The sequence below is a fragment of the Colossoma macropomum genome, unplaced genomic scaffold (assembly GCF_904425465.1).
Source record: "Colossoma macropomum unplaced genomic scaffold, Colossoma_macropomum, whole genome shotgun sequence".
In the NCBI taxonomy this organism is placed as follows: Eukaryota; Metazoa; Chordata; class Actinopteri; order Characiformes; family Serrasalmidae; genus Colossoma; species Colossoma macropomum.
Window position 1 is genome coordinate 28,424,426 of NW_023494785.1, and position 18,213 is coordinate 28,442,638.

Consider the following 18,213-nt stretch of genomic DNA (forward strand, 5'->3'; position numbering starts at 1 on the left):
TTCTCCACAGCTTTCGCCTTATTTTGAGGGAACAGTGGCTAAGAAACTTTCCATACTGTTTCAGTTTATTTCTATAAGTCAAACACGACATGCTAAACACGTGACGGCCCTCTTGGCTTCAGTTGTGATTTTTTATTTCTTCCCGTATTCAGTACCTTTACGCTACAAAATATATCTAAACCGTCAGACAGTGATCATAATAAAATACAGTAACTAAACAACAAATAAGGAAAAACAAGGGATCTGAACATTTGTTGTTATCCACTTTCTCATTTGAGCAGGCTATAAAACTATAATAATATAAAAATGAAATGCATTAAAAATTAAAAATAATAATAAATTAGAAACAAAGTACTCCAAAAGGTAGAAAATTCAGAAGGCTGTAAAAACTGTACATTTGTGAATGAAGTGTTGAGAAAATGAGGCTGTTGAGCTTAAATTCGAATAAAATCTTCAGTTCATCATTTAACCTTTCAGTACCTTTTCAATTATTATATTGTTGATTAATAATCTAGTTGTAGAAATTCTTTGTGTCACTTCACACACAGGACAAAAAAGCGTGGTCAGAGCTGCGCGGCCATTGGTCCGCTCGATCACAGAACACAACGTCACCACAAACGTCACTGGGACGACGGAGGGATTTGATTGGCTGAAGAGATCGCGCGCTGGCACGTAGCTTAGTTAAATACCCTCGGTTCCTACGCCCCTACTGACATCAGCACCCCCTGCAATCTGATACATCATTTCATAGAGAGAATATTAGATATTGATCCATGTCTAACACGCTGTTGGTCTGACTGTGGTTGATATCAAAATACCATTTTTGTCTCACGCACAAACACGTCTTATTTACTGAAGTGAGAATATAGCCAACACCTTAAAATAACAATAGAACAACTTAAATAAATAAACATCAGTTAATATTGTGTGTTGACTATCAATTCAGTGTGCATTGTCCAGTCTTAAATGAGGTCAGTGTGGTATGGTGAGGTGATTAGTATGTTGTCATTATGTGTGAAATCAAAAACAAGAAAATAAAATAATAAGAAGTGTTTCTTTAGGTGACAAATGCTTGTTACTCACATAATTAATATGTTGTTTATGATAAGATGTTTCAAAAATCTATACAGGTATATGCAAAAGTTTGAACACCCATATAACGCTTTGTTGATTTTTTAAAGTAAACAATAAGTTAACACATCTTCCACAAAGAGTAAATGAAAATATAGATTCTTTCTGCAAATTTTAGCTCACAATTTCTATTTGCTTGCTGAGTTTAACATAGTAGAAAAAATAAAACGTAAAATGTAAAGTGTGCCAAAACTTTTGCGCAAACCATATACACTCACCAAGGACTTTATTTGGAACACCATGACCAGGGATGACATACAAAAACTGCGCAGCAACAAATGAGCTATTGTCTCAAACTTTACATCTACAAGGTGGACCAACAAGGTAGGAATGTCTAATAGAGTGGACATTGAGTGGACACAGTGTTTAAAAACTCCAGCAGCACTGCGATGGCTGATCCACTCGTACCAGTGCAACACACACTAACACACCACCACCACCACCATGTCAGTGTCACTGCAGTACTGAGAATGATCGACCACCCAAATAATGCCTGCTCTGTGGTGGTCCTGTGGGGGTCCTGAACATTGAAGAACAGAGTAATTAAAGCAGAACACTGTACACAGACACTGTACACATCTACCAGAAACCCTGCAGAGTGAAAGGATCCTACAAATAGGAATATATTTAAAATGCAATGTGCAATATACACAACTCCTTTAATCAAGTGTAAGTATAAACTCTACATCCAGAGGTATCTAGACACCTTGTAATTAGTGTAATTAACCCACTGTTGACACATGTTCAATTGCACACACAGCTTGTATAATCTCCATAGAAAAATATTGCCAATAGAATGGGACACTCTGCACATATACCATGCCCAATGTATAACACCTCCAGCACTGGGCTGTGGAGCAGTGAAACTGTGTTCTCTGGAAGGATGGAGCTCCATCCAATACCTCTGCAGTGAGTTGGAGTGAAGTTTGTGATCCAGAACTAAACATCCAACATCAGTACCTGACCTCACTAATGCTTAAAATGTATTTAATGCATTAAAAGCATTTTAACTTTAAAATGAATGTGTTGGACATGTGCAGGACAAGGAAACACTGCTGTGTTTTTAACAGGGTGAAGGGTTTTGCTCCGAAATGCATTATAGACCACTTTCAAGAATTTTCTTTTTTTGTGATATATGTTGTCAGGAGTAGGCTTTACACATGCTGGAGATATCACTGTTATACAATGATTAATATCACCTTCATTAGAGAAATGAAAATATGCTTTATACATCAGCTGTTACTCTTCAAAAACACCTCGTATTTTTATATGGATATAGGCCTGCAGGATTTTGGAATGCAACTTCATTGGAAATGGCTCCATCTGCAGGAAGATCCTGAAATCACAACATGCTCCCCATCAGTGTGAAAACTGTCCCTGGCAGTTTCATTATAGTGAACTGTATTCTACCCAGCTGTAAAATGATCTCTCTCTCTCTCTCTCTCTCTCTCTCTCTCTCTCTCTCTCTCTCTCTCTCTATACACACACACACACACACACACACACATATATATATATATATATATATATATATATATATATATATATATATAAACAATGTTTTAGATAATTATTAAGTTATTATTTAAAATAATCAACATAAATATTCAGCCAAGAAATGTAGCGTTAGTTCCTTTAGAGTGCGGTATCGTTGCTAAGCATCCATTGACCGCTGAATGAGAAGAACGTTCAGTCTCCAGTCACTGTAAACTCCAGACATTTCATGAGTTTTTCTTTTTTTTCGTGTAACAGCGAACATGTGTAACATAGCACTGTTTAATGCAAAAAACATGCAGTTTATAAGTACGTCTCCCTGCTCCCTACATAGTCTAACGTTACTATGTAGGAATTTAAATACTGATTCCTGCACTCCAACAATGCAAAATATTCAGCGTGTAAGCCATTCATGTGATATTTTTTTAGACTTTTATATTGCCGTTTTTCAGTGTTTTTTCAGTAAAGAGTACTTTAATTCAAGCCTGTGATATTAATGCTGGAGTTATTTAGCATGTTTGCTAGCTATCTTTTAGTCTGTTGTCTAGCTGACCAGCCTAGTTCTAGTTAAGAAAATAGGTTTTCAGCCCCTCAGTTTAAACAAAAACGGGTTCTTCATCAGTGCACTCGGTGCTCCGTGCCATCAGCATTAGAGACAAAGATTAATCCATTAACAGCAGAAGAGTTCAGTTGTTGTGAGGCGGTCATTTTACAACGGCTTTGAACGCGGCTCAGCCATTCAGATTGTAGGACCAGAACAGGGAAAAATCATATATATATATATATATATATATATATATATATATATATATATATATATAGAGAGAGAGAGAGAGAGAGAGAGAGAGAGATTTCAGAAAAAGTGAGTTACAGGTTCTCCAGGGCTCTTAAGTAACGGCAAAGGTTCTATTTAGAGGCAACAAGTGCTTTGTATGTTGAAATGGTTCTTCAGATTGTTGGAGAATGTGTTGTACATGGTTCTATAGAGAACCTTTTTGAAAATAGTTCAACATGGCACCATAAAAGGGTTCTTCTATTGTTAAAAGCTTCACATCGTAACAATAGCAGAACGCTTTCTGGTGCTATATAGAACCCTTTTCAAAAGCCATAAACAACACATTCTCAAACAATCTAAAGAACGATTCCACCATGCAAAGAACCATTTTAGCATGAAATGGTTCTATATAGAACTTGGCTCTAAATAGAACCATTGTGAACAGAACAACTGAAAAACAAACTGAAGAACAAATTGATGAAATTAGCCCTGAACCCCCTGAAGAGCCATCTTTTTAAGTGTGTAGTGTAATTTCCCATATTAATTAAATGAAGCTTATGATCACTTTCAGTAAGTGAAAGCAGGTGAACACAGTGCGGCTGAACACAGTGCAGGTGGTCTAAATTGCCCTTTTATGGTCATCTGAGGCCAGTTTTGCTGGTTATGGTCAGGATTGAGCTTTAGGGCCCTCTAGTGGCAAAACCAACATCGCTGCTGTTGCTCTGTGAAGCACACAGAACAATGTATCTTACACAGGCACTGTTTGTTTCATACTATCCGCCAGAAGAAAAATGATCATATTTTGCATTGTTGCTTTTGTTCCTCAAAGAACGTACAAATACTTTGCTTCTGTTACAATGTACCCAGTCTGCTAGAGAACATTTGAAACCAATATCTAAGCACAACAGGCCAGAAAACGAGATCAAAAATGGGTCATTTTAGGGGCAAACCTGTGACAGGAGACCAAACAGGGATTACCTTGTTGGATTTGGCAGTGTATTTTGTATGCTGTCCCAAATTATGCAGTCTGACAGGAAACGGCTAAGAATGTGTTTAGATCTTCTGCTTGGACACAGCTTTTTTCATTTGAATCTCTTTCCTGTTAAAAGCGGTTTTTCATCTATTTCTGAAAAAAAAATAAAACAGCATCATTATTTGTGTCTTCCTAATGTCCTCAATGAACTTTATATAATCTGTACTTGCAAAGTGCTGACATTGTAGAGAAAATGAGGAAACTGCCCACCATGAAGTTCTTATTCAGTGGGCTAGGAAATTCAGCTGCTCCTGCTCTGATGTTATAGTCACAGTGTACCTAATGAGAGCAATTTGTAGGTCAGGCACTTCTCATGATACAAGCACAGCATCTACATCTTTATTCAAGATTAGTGGTGCCTCTTAAATGAGAGAAACTAAGAGTACTGAAATATAAAATCTGATATGAACACCAACAAGAATGAACTAATTCCAACATACAATAAAGTGCTTTGATTCCAAAATAAATGAACCATGTCTTATGTTTCTACTGACTGAACTGGTTTTTATTTGATACTCGTTGATGTTCCCAGAAACCCTGTACATGTTTATAGATCTGACATCTTCTGAGACAGAACTGAAGTCTGTAATGTTTTAGTGTTGACTAAAATGATCACAAGTGGTCATAAGTAATTGGACAGTGACAATTTTTGCTGTTTTGGCTCAGCACATTGGACCTAAAGTGAAACGATGACCATGAGGTTGAAGTGCAGAATGCCAGCTTCAGTCAATAATGAGGATATATTAGGTGAGCCATAGAGAAATCTCTCTATGGCTCACCTAATCAGCACTTTTCATACAGAGTCCCTCCAGTTCAGTGGACCAAACATAACTGGACAATTAACATTCTTTAATAAAATAGTTGTTCTTGATTCTTAGTTGCAAGTTTTGGGTGACAGGTTTCAGGCAGTTATTGACTGCAGTGTGCTGTAGATGCTGGGTACCCTAGATGCTAGTACTTTGTCAGATATGTAATGCCTGCTTCTTTCTGGGGGTTTTAGCCTTTAGTCTTGCCTCAATAAATGAAAAGCTCAGTAGTGTTAAAGGTCAGAAGATTGACTTGGCCAGGCAAGAACATTTTGCTTTTTGGTTCTAAAAGACTTTTTAAAATACTTCAGGCCATTGTGCTACTAGAAGGTGAAGGAGCCAGTTTTTTGTCAGGATCTGAACAGGTGAGTATGGCTCTTTTTTGTGGTATTGAACATGCAGAAGGGAAAGTACCACAATAGACCAGGATACAGTGAATTAGAGTATTTAGGCCTAGAGCTAGAATTCAGTGTTATTTTGGCATGTAGCATTCTGTAGGGCAGCATTGCAGCTCTTAGCCTCTTCAATTTTGCATAATTTGTGTTTTTGTCCATCATTGTTCTTTCACTACAGTACCCAGCATGCACTGCACAAATCTATCATACAGTCTGGGGGGAATCACTATGGCTCTCAGCTCCTCACTGCTGGTCTAGAAGCTAATAAATACAGAGCTATCTGTAGCATTTTTTCTTTGTTAAAGAAATAATTCAGCTAGCTAGAAATATATAAATGAATTAAACAGCACACCCAAGTATCTACAAAGCACTTGTATTTCCTAATTTACTTCCACCTTCAATATACTTCAGAACAGGCTTTCCCAGTCTTTAAACTAGAAAAAAGTGCTGATTTAGAATCATGTTTACAACAGATGTAGCTATGCATATATTTTTTGTTTTGGCTGGGGCACCCCTTAAAGTTTCAATAAATGCTGTTCTAGTTTTCTCTTTTGCTTGTAGCTCACACAGATGAACATCAAACTACCTTAAAACAAAAAAATCAAAAGAAAAAACTGACTCCATAGCTGACCCCATAACCAGGGAAAAAGTTTGAGACAAATGGAGACAGCACCCACTTCTACTCTCACTTAAAAGATTTGTACATATTTGATGTTTGGTAACTCACATTCAGGCACATCAAGTTAAACTAGCCACTCAAAACACGCTGGCCAGCTAACCTCTGCTAGAAAAACTAATTATTAAGCAAAGACTGGCGTGTTAGACAGCAAGAAGTTCCAACATCTGCTAGCCAGAGAAGGAGTGAACTGAGAGCTGTGAGCCTTTCAAGTGTGCGCCGTCAGCTGTTAGCCAATCGGATTCATCATCTAATTAAGGGCTGGACCCAGCTCACAACCTACAGAACCTACAGGACCACCCCTTTGTGGAGAAACATGCCAATTTGCCTGCAAAAAATAAAAAAAGTACTATCATTATTTTGTATTTCAAGGTTAGATTTTCTGCTGTGCTTTTACTGCTCACATCTATATATGTAACAAATCCTGATTCAAACTTTACATGATTTGTTTCATATTGCTGTCATTTCACTTACCATTCATTTTCATGATTCAGGTTTAGACATGAAGCATTCTTGCTTCTTAACAGTGCACCAAACAGTTGACTTTATCATGCTAATGTTTTGCTGTGTCTCTAAATGATTTATTCTTATACTTTAGTCACATTATGACCTGCCTTACCGACCCTGATGCTTCTTTGGTCCTCATGTTGAGAAACGATGGTAACAGACTCCAGACACAAATGACTCATCTAGAATCAACTCAATGACACACAGCTGGCCAAAAAACAACTGAGCGGCCAACTGTCCCTTTGCTTATTGTCCTCTGAAATAGGGAATTATGTATTACAGGGCTTCCCAATCCTTTGCAACTCACTGCCTGCGCAACCAACCACAAAACCTTCTTGCGGCCCACAAGATTTACACTCTACTCCAGAATTACTGGCACCCCTCGAGAAACCGGGCAAAAACAATCACAGAAAATAAACAATACAAATGATGATTCAAATGTTCCTCAAACATGTCTGGAGAAATTGCTTACTATTTAACCACAGCGTTGTTTTATTTTAAGAACAGTGTATTCTTTCAAAAACATATGGCGCAACATAACTGGCACCCCTAAAGATTAGCTTAAATAAAACCAAAGAAATTTGTATCTTTATTGCTCCCAGTCACGAGACAAGCCATTGTTGTCTGGAATCATGAGGTTACACCACCGACATGAGTAAAACCAAAGAGCTGTCCACTCAAATGGGCCAGAAAGTTGTGGATCTGCATAGATTAGGAAGTGGTTACTAAAAATGTAGTAGTCAGTTGAAATGACCATTAAGCACAATCAAGGTGATAATAAAAGTGTTTGAAATGCATGAAACTGTTGAAAGTTTTCCAGGAAGAGGACACACAAACACACTGCCCCACATACTGAGGACAGTGGTGAGAGAGGCAAAGAGAAACCCAAAGATCACAGTTTAGTTGAATGTTGGGGTTTTTAAATTTCACAGTCCACTGTCAGATGCCACCTCCATCACCAGAAGCATTTTCCATAAAATAAGCCTTTCCTAAGAGCAAGCCACAAAATGCAACACCTTAATTTAGCAAAATGTCATTGGGCCTGCAAATGGAATTGTGAGATGTGGTCAGATGAGACAGAAATGGACTGCATACACTAAAAAGCACCTGATACCCACTGTCAAATATGAAGGTGGATCATTGATGCTTTGGGGCTGTGTGCTGTGGTGCAGGGGCTCTTGTGAAAATCAACAGCATAATGAATTCCACTAAATAGCAGGAGATTTTAGCCCAAAATTTGTCTATCTCTGAAACTTGGCCATTGGTGGACCTTTCAGCAAGATAACGACCCCAAACACACATCAAAATCCACAGAGAAATGGTTGCAGAAGCACAAAACCAAAGTTTTGCAATGGTTATCTCAGTCTACAGATTTGAACCTGGCTCAGTGCTGTTTTTCCCAACAGAGGAGGCTTCACCAAATATTAATGATGGGAGGTGCCAATATTTTTGTTTTCCAAAAAAAGTTTTGTATCCATGATGGATAACATGTCTTGCTGGCTATGTGAGTTATGGTTGTACATTTTGCTGGACCAAATTTAACATTAAAAAAAAAAAGACTACCAACGCCTCCTAGCAGTACCGCCACAGCCCACTGGGGGGCCACAGCCCCCAGACTGAAAACCATTACCGTACAAAAAGGGCTGTGATTCTTTATATGGAAGTATACGCCCTCAAATCATGCTTTTGATCATTCGGTCATTGTTTCACTTCAAATACCACACATGCATTAAATTACATAATATAAAAGTCAAAACGAGAAAAATGTTCTCCACTGTCCAATTTCTTACACTCTGCACTGGATCTGGATTCCAGCTGTGGTGAGTAAAGACACAGGAACACCCAACAGATCGGTATAGATATGTATGTATTTGTTGAATTTTTCCATACAAGATAAATAAAAAGCTAACATTACATCCTGGTCACCATTATTATGCCAAGCCTGACAAAAGAGGGAGATAATAATGACCAAATAAAAACATGATTGTCACTTAATGTGCTTCACAAAAAACTTTCAATGAATAAATAATCTGCCATCCTTCAAGTATTTACAATATTAACAAATGATCACGAATATAAGCTTTGGATCTTTTGACATGACGTTAAGCTTGCTCGTGGATAGCTTCAGCAGTGCTCCACCTTTAACACAACAACATTTTGCAGCAATCACAATAATGGCAACGTAACATTTAGCATCCGTGCTCTTAATGCCAGTTTTTAACTTCAGCTACACATCATTCTGCCTCCTATTAACAAACAGAAGTAGAAAATCAAATAAAAATCAGTGATAAAAAATAAACACGTCCACATTAGTCTATATCGCGTTCTCCACAAAAATGGAAATGACAGCTATCATCCAACGAGGATAAAAAGGCAAGACACGGGAGTCACAGGCAAGAGGAGGGAGCCAGAAAAAAACAAAACAAAACTGCTGAAATGGGTGAGACGTGGACGAACCGAGAGAGAAGTACATCAGTGTGCTCTGGGAAGAGAGGACGTGGAACATGAGGGTGGGAGTGTGTGACCTGGCCAGCTCGCGCTGAAATTTACATACAGAGAATACAAGGGACAGGAGAGGGGCTAAAGGTCAGAGTTCAAAGTTCAAACTGTGGACAGTTCAGCTGGGCAGTGCAAGCGTCCGGTCCTCCGTTTCGACCCCAAAGACCATATTCCAACCACATACAGCCAAAATCACAGCCACAGCGGTCCGAGCAGCGCACTTCTTCTCGTCTCAAGTCCACCCCTTTAACATTCATGCGTGGTATAGTCTCTATTCGAGGAAAAAAAGGGCCACGGGACAGTGGGGGACAGGACGGGATGGGGGGAGCTGTCTCCAGACAACTTAGCCAGAATTCAAGTACTCCAGTGCCACTTCATAACAGAATTTGTACTGATCCTGCAAGAGAAGAACACAATAATCAGCATAAATAAATTCACAGCAGTCCACCGGTTTGTCTACTGAGCTACAGAGCGTGTCTAAGTGGTTTTAAGTCAGTTTCAGCTTCTTAAGTGACATAAAAGGTCAATTTAGAGCACTTAGAGCATTCTGGCTGATCATCACCTTGGCCATTGTATTCCATAGAGGTGTACTGTATATGAGGTGTAGAGTGATGTGAGTTTTGAGTTATATCAAGACGATATAACATGAACCTTTAGGAATATGGATGTGACAGTGAGGACTTGGAAGGCAGTGTTTTATTCTAGAGTTACAAAATGAACAGGCAAAAACAGGATAGTCGTTCTGTCAGAAAATGGCACCACACCTAGGATTCTGACCCTCAGGGGAAATGAATTTAAAAACAAATGTATATGCTGTTCTGTGACAGATACAGACAGCGATATACAAATACATTCAGATGCAGCGGCTGGATTAGCATTGCAGATATAACTGTCACAAGGCCTTAAAGCTGAGTGGTACTAAGAAAATGTAATGTCACAATCTTTTCCAAATCACTGTATCAGACGATATTTAATTCTGCAATAGTAAAGTGAATAATCCATGCTGTCTGAGTGATGCTACTCTATATGCTAAAAGAATGTTTACAAACCTGACACACAATCGTATGTGAAACTTTGGGCACCCCTGGTCAAATGACATGTTTTGTTGATTTCTTAAGTAAAAATTAGTTACACATCCTCTACAGAGAGCACATTTAAATACACAATTTTTTCTGCAAATATTTGTGCACAAATTCTATTAGAGTTGAACATATGGGAAATAACATTAAACATAAACTATAACTTTTGAACAGGCTACTTTATATGTTTTATTCATTCATTCATTATTTTATTCATTTTTTCCCAATATGTTAAATTCAGCAAATAAACAGTAAAAGTGTGTTCTTTGTGGAGGATGAATAAACTTTTTTTCACTTAGAAATCAACAAATCAATATTTGACCAGGGTCACCCAAACATCTGCATACGACTGCAGTTCTGTTTTTTCTTACAATTACACCAAAAGGAACTTTATACAGTTTTGTAAACATTAATCAGACAGAATCCACATTTCCAGAAAAGTAACTTACTATTTATTCAATTTGTACTTATTAAAATAATCTGAAGCACCAGCAAAGACTTGGAATCACTGTTCAGTAATATAAAACCAGATCCGTGTCAGGTATATGTATAAAAATATTATTTGATGATGCTAATATTCTATATATTTAAAACAAATGGTAGGAAGCTGTAAAAGGTATTAAATGATGAAACAAAGCTGTAGATGATTTCATAAAAATAAGAAAACTGTATAGCATTAAGAATGAATAAATATGCAGAGTGACTCATATTTACTGTAATTTTGTGAGAAGAAATAAAACAGAAAATTTCTGTTGATTATTCTTATTTACTTTATTTACTGTGTCATAACCTTTCACTGTACACAGCTTTTTAAAACCCTGTAAATTGTGAAATAAACAATTTATGTTATTCTTGAATCACAATTACTAATATTACAAGTGATTCCAAACTTTTGAACGGTGATGTACATTGCAGTTAAGTTTTTGTTGTCTATCAGTACTGCTAAAACTAAAAATCCATACTGTGGTTTTACATCATTTACACTACACTGATGATGATGCATAGATGATGCATCATCCAGCACTACCTTTCCATGACTGGACAGGATCCCATGGACTGTGTTCAGACGTTAATGGAACACAGAACTTGTGGAATGGCTGGACTCAGGACTAGGGATGCATTCCAGTAACACAGACACTGTACATCATCCATGTACAAACTAATGAGCTAAAGATGTGCTGATCTGTGCAGATCTATATACACTCTGCATTAGCTGAATGTAGCTGACTGCTTACCAATAGATCCACCATGTTGGGCTTGTTGTTCCTCAGTGTTTTGACAGCATGGAACACGTCCACAGAGCGCTGGTGCCTAAGCATCTCACACACAATACTGATTGCACAGAAGGTGCCACTGCGTCCACCTCCATTTCTGAAGAGAGAGAAAGAACAGCAAACCTTTAAAAAACAGTAATACAAGATAATAGACCATCTACTGATTATGTGTTTTCGTATGTTACATCTGGCTGCACAGATCAGTTTGGGTACATTTAAATGTTTATTTTCAGTGACACTGTGATGTGCATCACCAGTTAGTTGCTAATAATTGCGGAATGTCATGATCTACAGATGTAAGGTTGGACGAAGCGCTTCTAAAAGCTTCACCAAACTATCCAGTTCTGTGGTGTGCCCTCTAGATGGCGCCCGTCTCCCTTCTTGTGCCAGGTCTCAGAGCGCTGCCTGAAGCTCCTGCCACGCAGCGAGCCAAACACTTCAGCATGACTGTTTCCTATTATTTACCACAGCCAGAGTCTCCATGCTTCACATGTTGGGAGTGCTGACCCTGGCTTTCAATAGACATTACAGTTTAGCCTGCATTACCCCTCCCAACTTCCCCCTAATGGCCTTGAAGTGTCATAGAATGGGTTTCAAACTGGTTTAGGGAAGGCTGAGGAACTTTTTGTGGAATGTTTGGGGCAGGCCCCATTGTTTAGCTTAAAAAAGTGCATGCGTGCTAATGTTGACTTGCAGTTCAGCAGATGGAAAACAGCACAGGGTGGAGCAGTAATTTTTTGTGGTGGTAATGTAGAAGAGACTTCTGCTGTCCAGCTGTGAGAGACGATGTGTGTGTGTTTCTGAACATTTTCAGGTAAAAAATGTCTTTTGTAAGAAAATGACGTACGTATGACATTAGGACCAAAAAAACAGAACTGGCGTTCTTAAGAGCTTTTTACAAAAGCTACACGCCTCATTGTTAAACTGAAAGAGCAAAACCGTATCTGTGTTATTATTGGGGTTAAGGTTAGAATTATGTTAGGAACATATGTACAGTTGCATGCAAAAGTTTGGGTGCCCAGTCAAATAATGTTTTGTGGATTTGTAAGTGAAAATAAGTTACACATCCTCTATAGAGAACACACTTCACAGTTTAATGCACAGTTACTGTTACTATTTGCTGAATTTAACAATCAAGCATAAAATGTGGCAAATGTTTTATTTTATTATTTCTTTTTCCAAACTCAGAAAATAGGTATTGTGCACTTAAATTTACAGGAGTGTGTTCTCTGTAGATGATGTGTTTATATCATTTCACTCAGAAAATCAATTTGACCAGCGGTGTTCAAACTTTTGCCTACGAACATATGTATGACTCTGAGTCCTGACATTGCACAAAAACAAAAGTGTGTCTGTGTGTGTGAGAGAGAGTGAGTTGTAAGATTGGAATCAGGCCGGGAATCTAATAAGAGTCACATGGATCCTCTTTTCCTTGCGGCTCGGTGGATGGGAATGGGGAATGGAGGCCTGCTCTCAGGAGCACAGGGCCAGATTAGCTTCATGGCGGCCCGGTCTGCACACTTTCTCCTGGGCACACTGATCTCATTTTCTAGCCAGCCAGGGCCTCGGGGAAACCCCCCCACCCAGGCGATCCCTCCGAAATAGGAGCACAGATAAGACGGAGGTGAGATTGCACAGAGACACAGAGCCTAGGGGGGAGTCTCAAAGGGGAGACTTGGGCTAAATCTGGGTATCCACAGTATGACCTTGTTTGGCATCGATCATAGCTATTTACACATTCGTTTCATAGTAGTTACTGGGTAATTCATGCACAGTAAGAGTATGAACAAAATGGATTATAATAAGCACAAACTGACATTTGAGTGAGCTGGACTTGGATCACATTATATAGACTCAGAAGAAGGTGATTTTCATAAAAAATGACTGAAGTCATTATACTGCTGCAGTGGCATCTCTGTAGGCAGTTAATTTGACCTGATGAAGAAGCCCAATTGTTTTTGTTTTTTAAGTGTCAGAGCTTGATGATCTCATTTACCTCAATTGAACCGAATGTCTCACTGGTGATCCATTTAGAGACTTTGACTATGTTCCCTTTAACTTATTTAAAACTAACAAATGTGGAGTTACAGCACGTGCATGTCCACTGAGCAAAATGGAAAATGTCATCCAGAGTAAAATAGATCAGTATTAGAATTGAATCTTCCTATGCGCTACCACATTTTCTATTACTGTATCAAATAATCACAAGGCTTCCTTTACAGCTGGAATTTTTCTCCGTGAGTGAACTCATACAGAGCTCAATTTGCTTACATAAGAGAACAGAAAAATACATTGTAGAAACATATTACTATCTTTGATGTATTTGGACCAAAGAGATTTTGGTTTGATGATTATTTATTAAAAACGTTCCACATTATGTTTGACTAATAGTCGTTGTGCCTGAAATGTAGCTCTATGTAGCTCCAAAAACACTTTGTTGGTTTGTGTGTGTGTTACTCACAGGCAGTGCACTACAGTGCGGCCCTCTCCTCCATCGTACTCTTCCTGCCACTTGTCCACTTGGCGGATGAGTTTGAGGAAGGAGCGTTTGGAAACAGGTGTGTCCCGGTACATGGGCCAGCCCAGGAACTGAAATTGCTGCACCATGCGGTACCCGTCCTGCGGCTGCAGCGAAACAAAACAATCAGAATCTGTCTGAGCAAAAGTTGCCTCACTGTGAAATGACTTGTTTTCACGAGCAATACTTATCACAAAGGAAAATATGTTTCACAGTGAATTAATGCCTACTAAAGTGATGGTTTGGCCAAAAATCAAATTTACACTATTTTCCCCTTACTCTAAATATAGTTGATAAGCCAAGATGTGTCTGTAAGACATACTGTTATCTAACTGTGGACAAAAGTAGATCGCAGAGCTAACATAGTTACAGTGGCCTTGAAGCCTCAAGTAGTTAAAGCATACATTTTGTCCATACTTTCCTTCATATTGTATATAACAGTATTTCACACAGCAGGGATGCTGAAAGTGTGGCCCAAGGGCTACAGTTGGTCCTTAAGGATATTTGATTTGGTCAGCTAGAAAGTTGCCTTAATCCCCCCAACCCCTCACCCTATGACAGAACAGACATATTTTTATGCGTCTCATTTAAAAAATACTTTTAGTAACAAACCAAACAGTCTCAACCTGGTAGCTAAAAGCTTTCTTTACTTGTTAGCCCCATTAGCCTTGTAGCTCCAGTGCTAAACTAAACAAACAAACTTCAGAAACCAAACCTGTCTCGACTGATTAACTAAACATTTGGCCGAATTCTTATTTTAAGGGCTGAAATCAAACATACTTTATTAGTCATGTGTGTATTTTGATGTATAAGTGTACATACCCGTGCAGCATTGTAGATGCGGAATATCCTACTAATAATATCCTCCTCCAAGTCAGCAGATACAAACTCCACCTGAATGGGCCCGTGTCTGTGTACTCCATTCTCAGGCCAGTACTGAGGACACAGCTACACAAAGGAAATACACACACCTCTACATTACCATCACACATTCACCACAATACACCAATACAGCAAACAATCTTTACATGCTTTTGAGAGTACTTAATGTACCTGTGCAAAACGAACTTTGATATCCCATAATGCATTTTGTCCAATGCAGTATTTTAAATGTTTGTAGTGGTTCGACATGAATATTCAACAGGCATTTACAGACATAACAGTTGAACTTGCTAATGTTAGCACTATCAGCTAGCAGTGAACTGATTAGGCTAATTTAGTGACTTTTTTTGTTGCCAAAGCTTTAGTCTCAAGGCTTTCAAAGAAACCATAAGCAAGCTTTGGGTTCAAAAATATACCTTTTAATTTGATATAATTGATAAAAATTATAATACATTAATTTTATACCAGATTCAACAAGCATGATAAATATACATCACAGGTACACAAGGATTGTTAGTGTGATAAAATGATTTATTATTACTTGTTAGCCTTAAAAACCAGGCTCCTTTTTTTGTCAGAAAGGCTGGTGTGTTTCGTTGCTCAATGTGGCCAAGAATTGCTTTCTTTGATGTGAAAAGGTGATTTGAGTGACATGCAAATTGAAAAATCACAGACTGTGTTACATAAATAACACACTTAAAACCAGACTCCGACAAAAACACATCTACAGGAAAAAGTGGTACATGTTGAAAAATATGTGAAGATTATAATTTACAACTTAGTATATTCTTTAAAGTAAACTCTTGAACAATTTTCAGATGTGATCCAGCAACTACATCTTGCTCTAAAATACTTGTCACGGTGTGCAGAGTGGACATCGGCTTGCAAAACTGCATATTCTCATCGTAAAGATTAAACCCTGAGCTTAGAAGTACCTATGCATGGATGTGTGGATAGCCAATCAGAATCTTGATAGTGGTGGCCAAAAGTGCAATAGCTATCAGTCACTGCACGCATGTGTGGGCAGAGTGTCTGAGGCTGATGTACTTGTGGACCACTGCTCTAGATGTACCACAACACGTTACATGTATATCAGATTGAGTGACAGATTTGTGAAGGGGCAACACATCTTCTCCTGTGCAGGTTGCAGTGGAAGTGGAGACTAAAGGGCTGTCTCTGACAGTGCAGGCTGGGCTGGGTGTGAGTGCAGGGCTTTGATCCAGGTCAGCCTGTCAGCAGCCTCAGGCCAAAAAAGTCAAGCTCACATACATCTAGAGCTTTCACTCTCCCTGCATACTTGTTGCCTTTCCATCATTGCACTGTGTATGTGTGTGTGAGAGCAAGAGAAATGAGAGAAAGCGAAGCACACACTGTACCTGGGCAGGGTCCACATCGTTCAGCATTACTATAGATGTACAGTGGTAGTCCAGGACCAGCCTCCAGAAATCTTTTACAGTGTTGGGCAAAGGGTGCTGGGTAACGATGAAAGCAGATGGTTGCTTGTAGCTCTGTAGAGTGATGCATGGAAGAAAAGAGGAAAAAAAGGAGAAATGAAGATGGAAAGGGGAGAGAGAGAGAAGAGAGGGAGAGAGCGAGTGTCAGCACTTTTCGCAAGAACTGCAGTACACAGAGAATATGAATGTCTTTAGTTGACTAATTGACGTAAGAGGCGTTTCATTTCAGCCATTTCTGCTTGTTATGCCTGTACTCTATGCTACTGCCACTGACATTTCCATTTGCTCTAATGAAAATAAATGCTCTGTTACCAGGCTTTGAACATATTTTCCATAAAAGCAATTTAGATTGAGTCATATAATGGTGTTTTAGAAAAAATAAAAACATACACAGTTATGAATTAGTTTTATCCATTTGCATGACAATGGAATGAATCAATTCCATCTGTTTTTTAATCATTCTCAATAAGCACATAATTGTGCATGGCGTACAGAGAGAAGCGCTTCATATTTATCATGTTGTTTCCCCCCACTGTTCTGCTTTGGCTTTCTGGAGAAAAAACAAGTGATTATTACAGAGACGAATGTGCAATTTACTGTCCCACATGGACATACCAGTACTGCTGAATCGAGGAATCTGATCTGTCCGCCGCTCTCATTCACTGTCTGTTCCTTCCACTTAAATCTCTTCTCTCATGTTTTCCTTTCCTTTAATTTATTTAATGTAATAATTACCATGTTCACTTTCTGGCAGCGCAGTATTACAGTAAAGTGAGCTTTTATAGTTGTGAAGAACATTCACTGCTGTGTTTATACTGCATCCATTTACACTGAAGATGTATTGCAGGAACTTAATATATTACAGCTTAAAGCTGCACTACATATGACTGTTTTGGTAAAATTGAAAGAAGTACACTCTTAAAAAAGATGGTTCCTCAAGGATTCTTTAGTAAAGACAATGGTTCTACTTAGATCCATGAACAGATCGCTTTGCATGATTAAAGGGTTCTTTGCATGGTGAAATGGTTCTTCGGATTGATGGAGAATGTGCTGTAGATGACTCTATATAGAACCTTTTTGAAAATCGTACTATATAGCACAAAAAAGGGTTCTGCTATTGTTATGATGTCAAGCTTGTAACAATAGACGAACTCTTTTGGTGCTATGTAGAAGCCTTTTCAAGAAGGTTCTATATAAAACCAACTGTGGCACAACCATCTACAGCAAGAGTGTAGCATTATTAAGTCAGGTTGAAAAAAGATCAGAGGCATCGGGTGCGATTTTTTCATACACTCGGGGAAGCACAGCTGACATTACAAAATGTTCATGTTGCATGCACATACACGTTTTCACCAGAGAGGTCTCCAAATCCCCAAATCTTACATAGTGCAGCTTTAAAAAGCATAACACTTTTTCTTGCATCTTATTTATTTTTCACGGATGTCTACTTCCAATTCGTTGTTATTTAATGTTATGTGATCTTTTTCCAACTTCTCTTTAGCCCGTAGAATTGAGTAAGCTGCTTTTTGTGCATCTAAGATAAAGTGAAAATGACCCCTGCTCTGATTGACTGCACTGTATTGTGCATCATTTAAAAAGATAAACTGTTATGGGCAGTAAATCACAATCATAATACATTCAAAATGCGCTGTTTTGCAGCTTAGTTTGCATATATAAACTGTATGGACTG

General features: G+C 38.4%; 1 protein-coding gene across 9 annotated transcripts in view; it reads right to left on the reverse strand.

The window, feature by feature from the left end:
• Nucleotides 1-8,667: 8,667 nt before the first annotated feature.
• The window catches only part of ptprma (protein tyrosine phosphatase receptor type Ma), a 263,649-nt gene continuing 254,103 nt past the window's right edge, over nt 8,668-18,213 (reverse strand). For 8 of the 9 annotated variants that reach the window (XM_036589718.1, XM_036589694.1, XM_036589684.1 and 5 more), the window contains 5 exons: nt 16,446-16,577; nt 15,010-15,135; nt 14,131-14,294; nt 11,631-11,766; nt 9,660-9,713 (listed from right to left, as the gene is read on the reverse strand). In XM_036589718.1, coding sequence (XP_036445611.1) covers nt 9,660-9,713; nt 11,631-11,766; nt 14,131-14,294; nt 15,010-15,135; nt 16,446-16,577 — 612 coding nt within the window. Of the gene's footprint in view, nt 9,714-11,630; nt 11,767-14,130; nt 14,295-15,009; nt 15,136-16,445; nt 16,578-18,213 lie in introns of all 9 variants that reach the window. The other variant, XM_036589675.1, reaches the window with a different exon arrangement.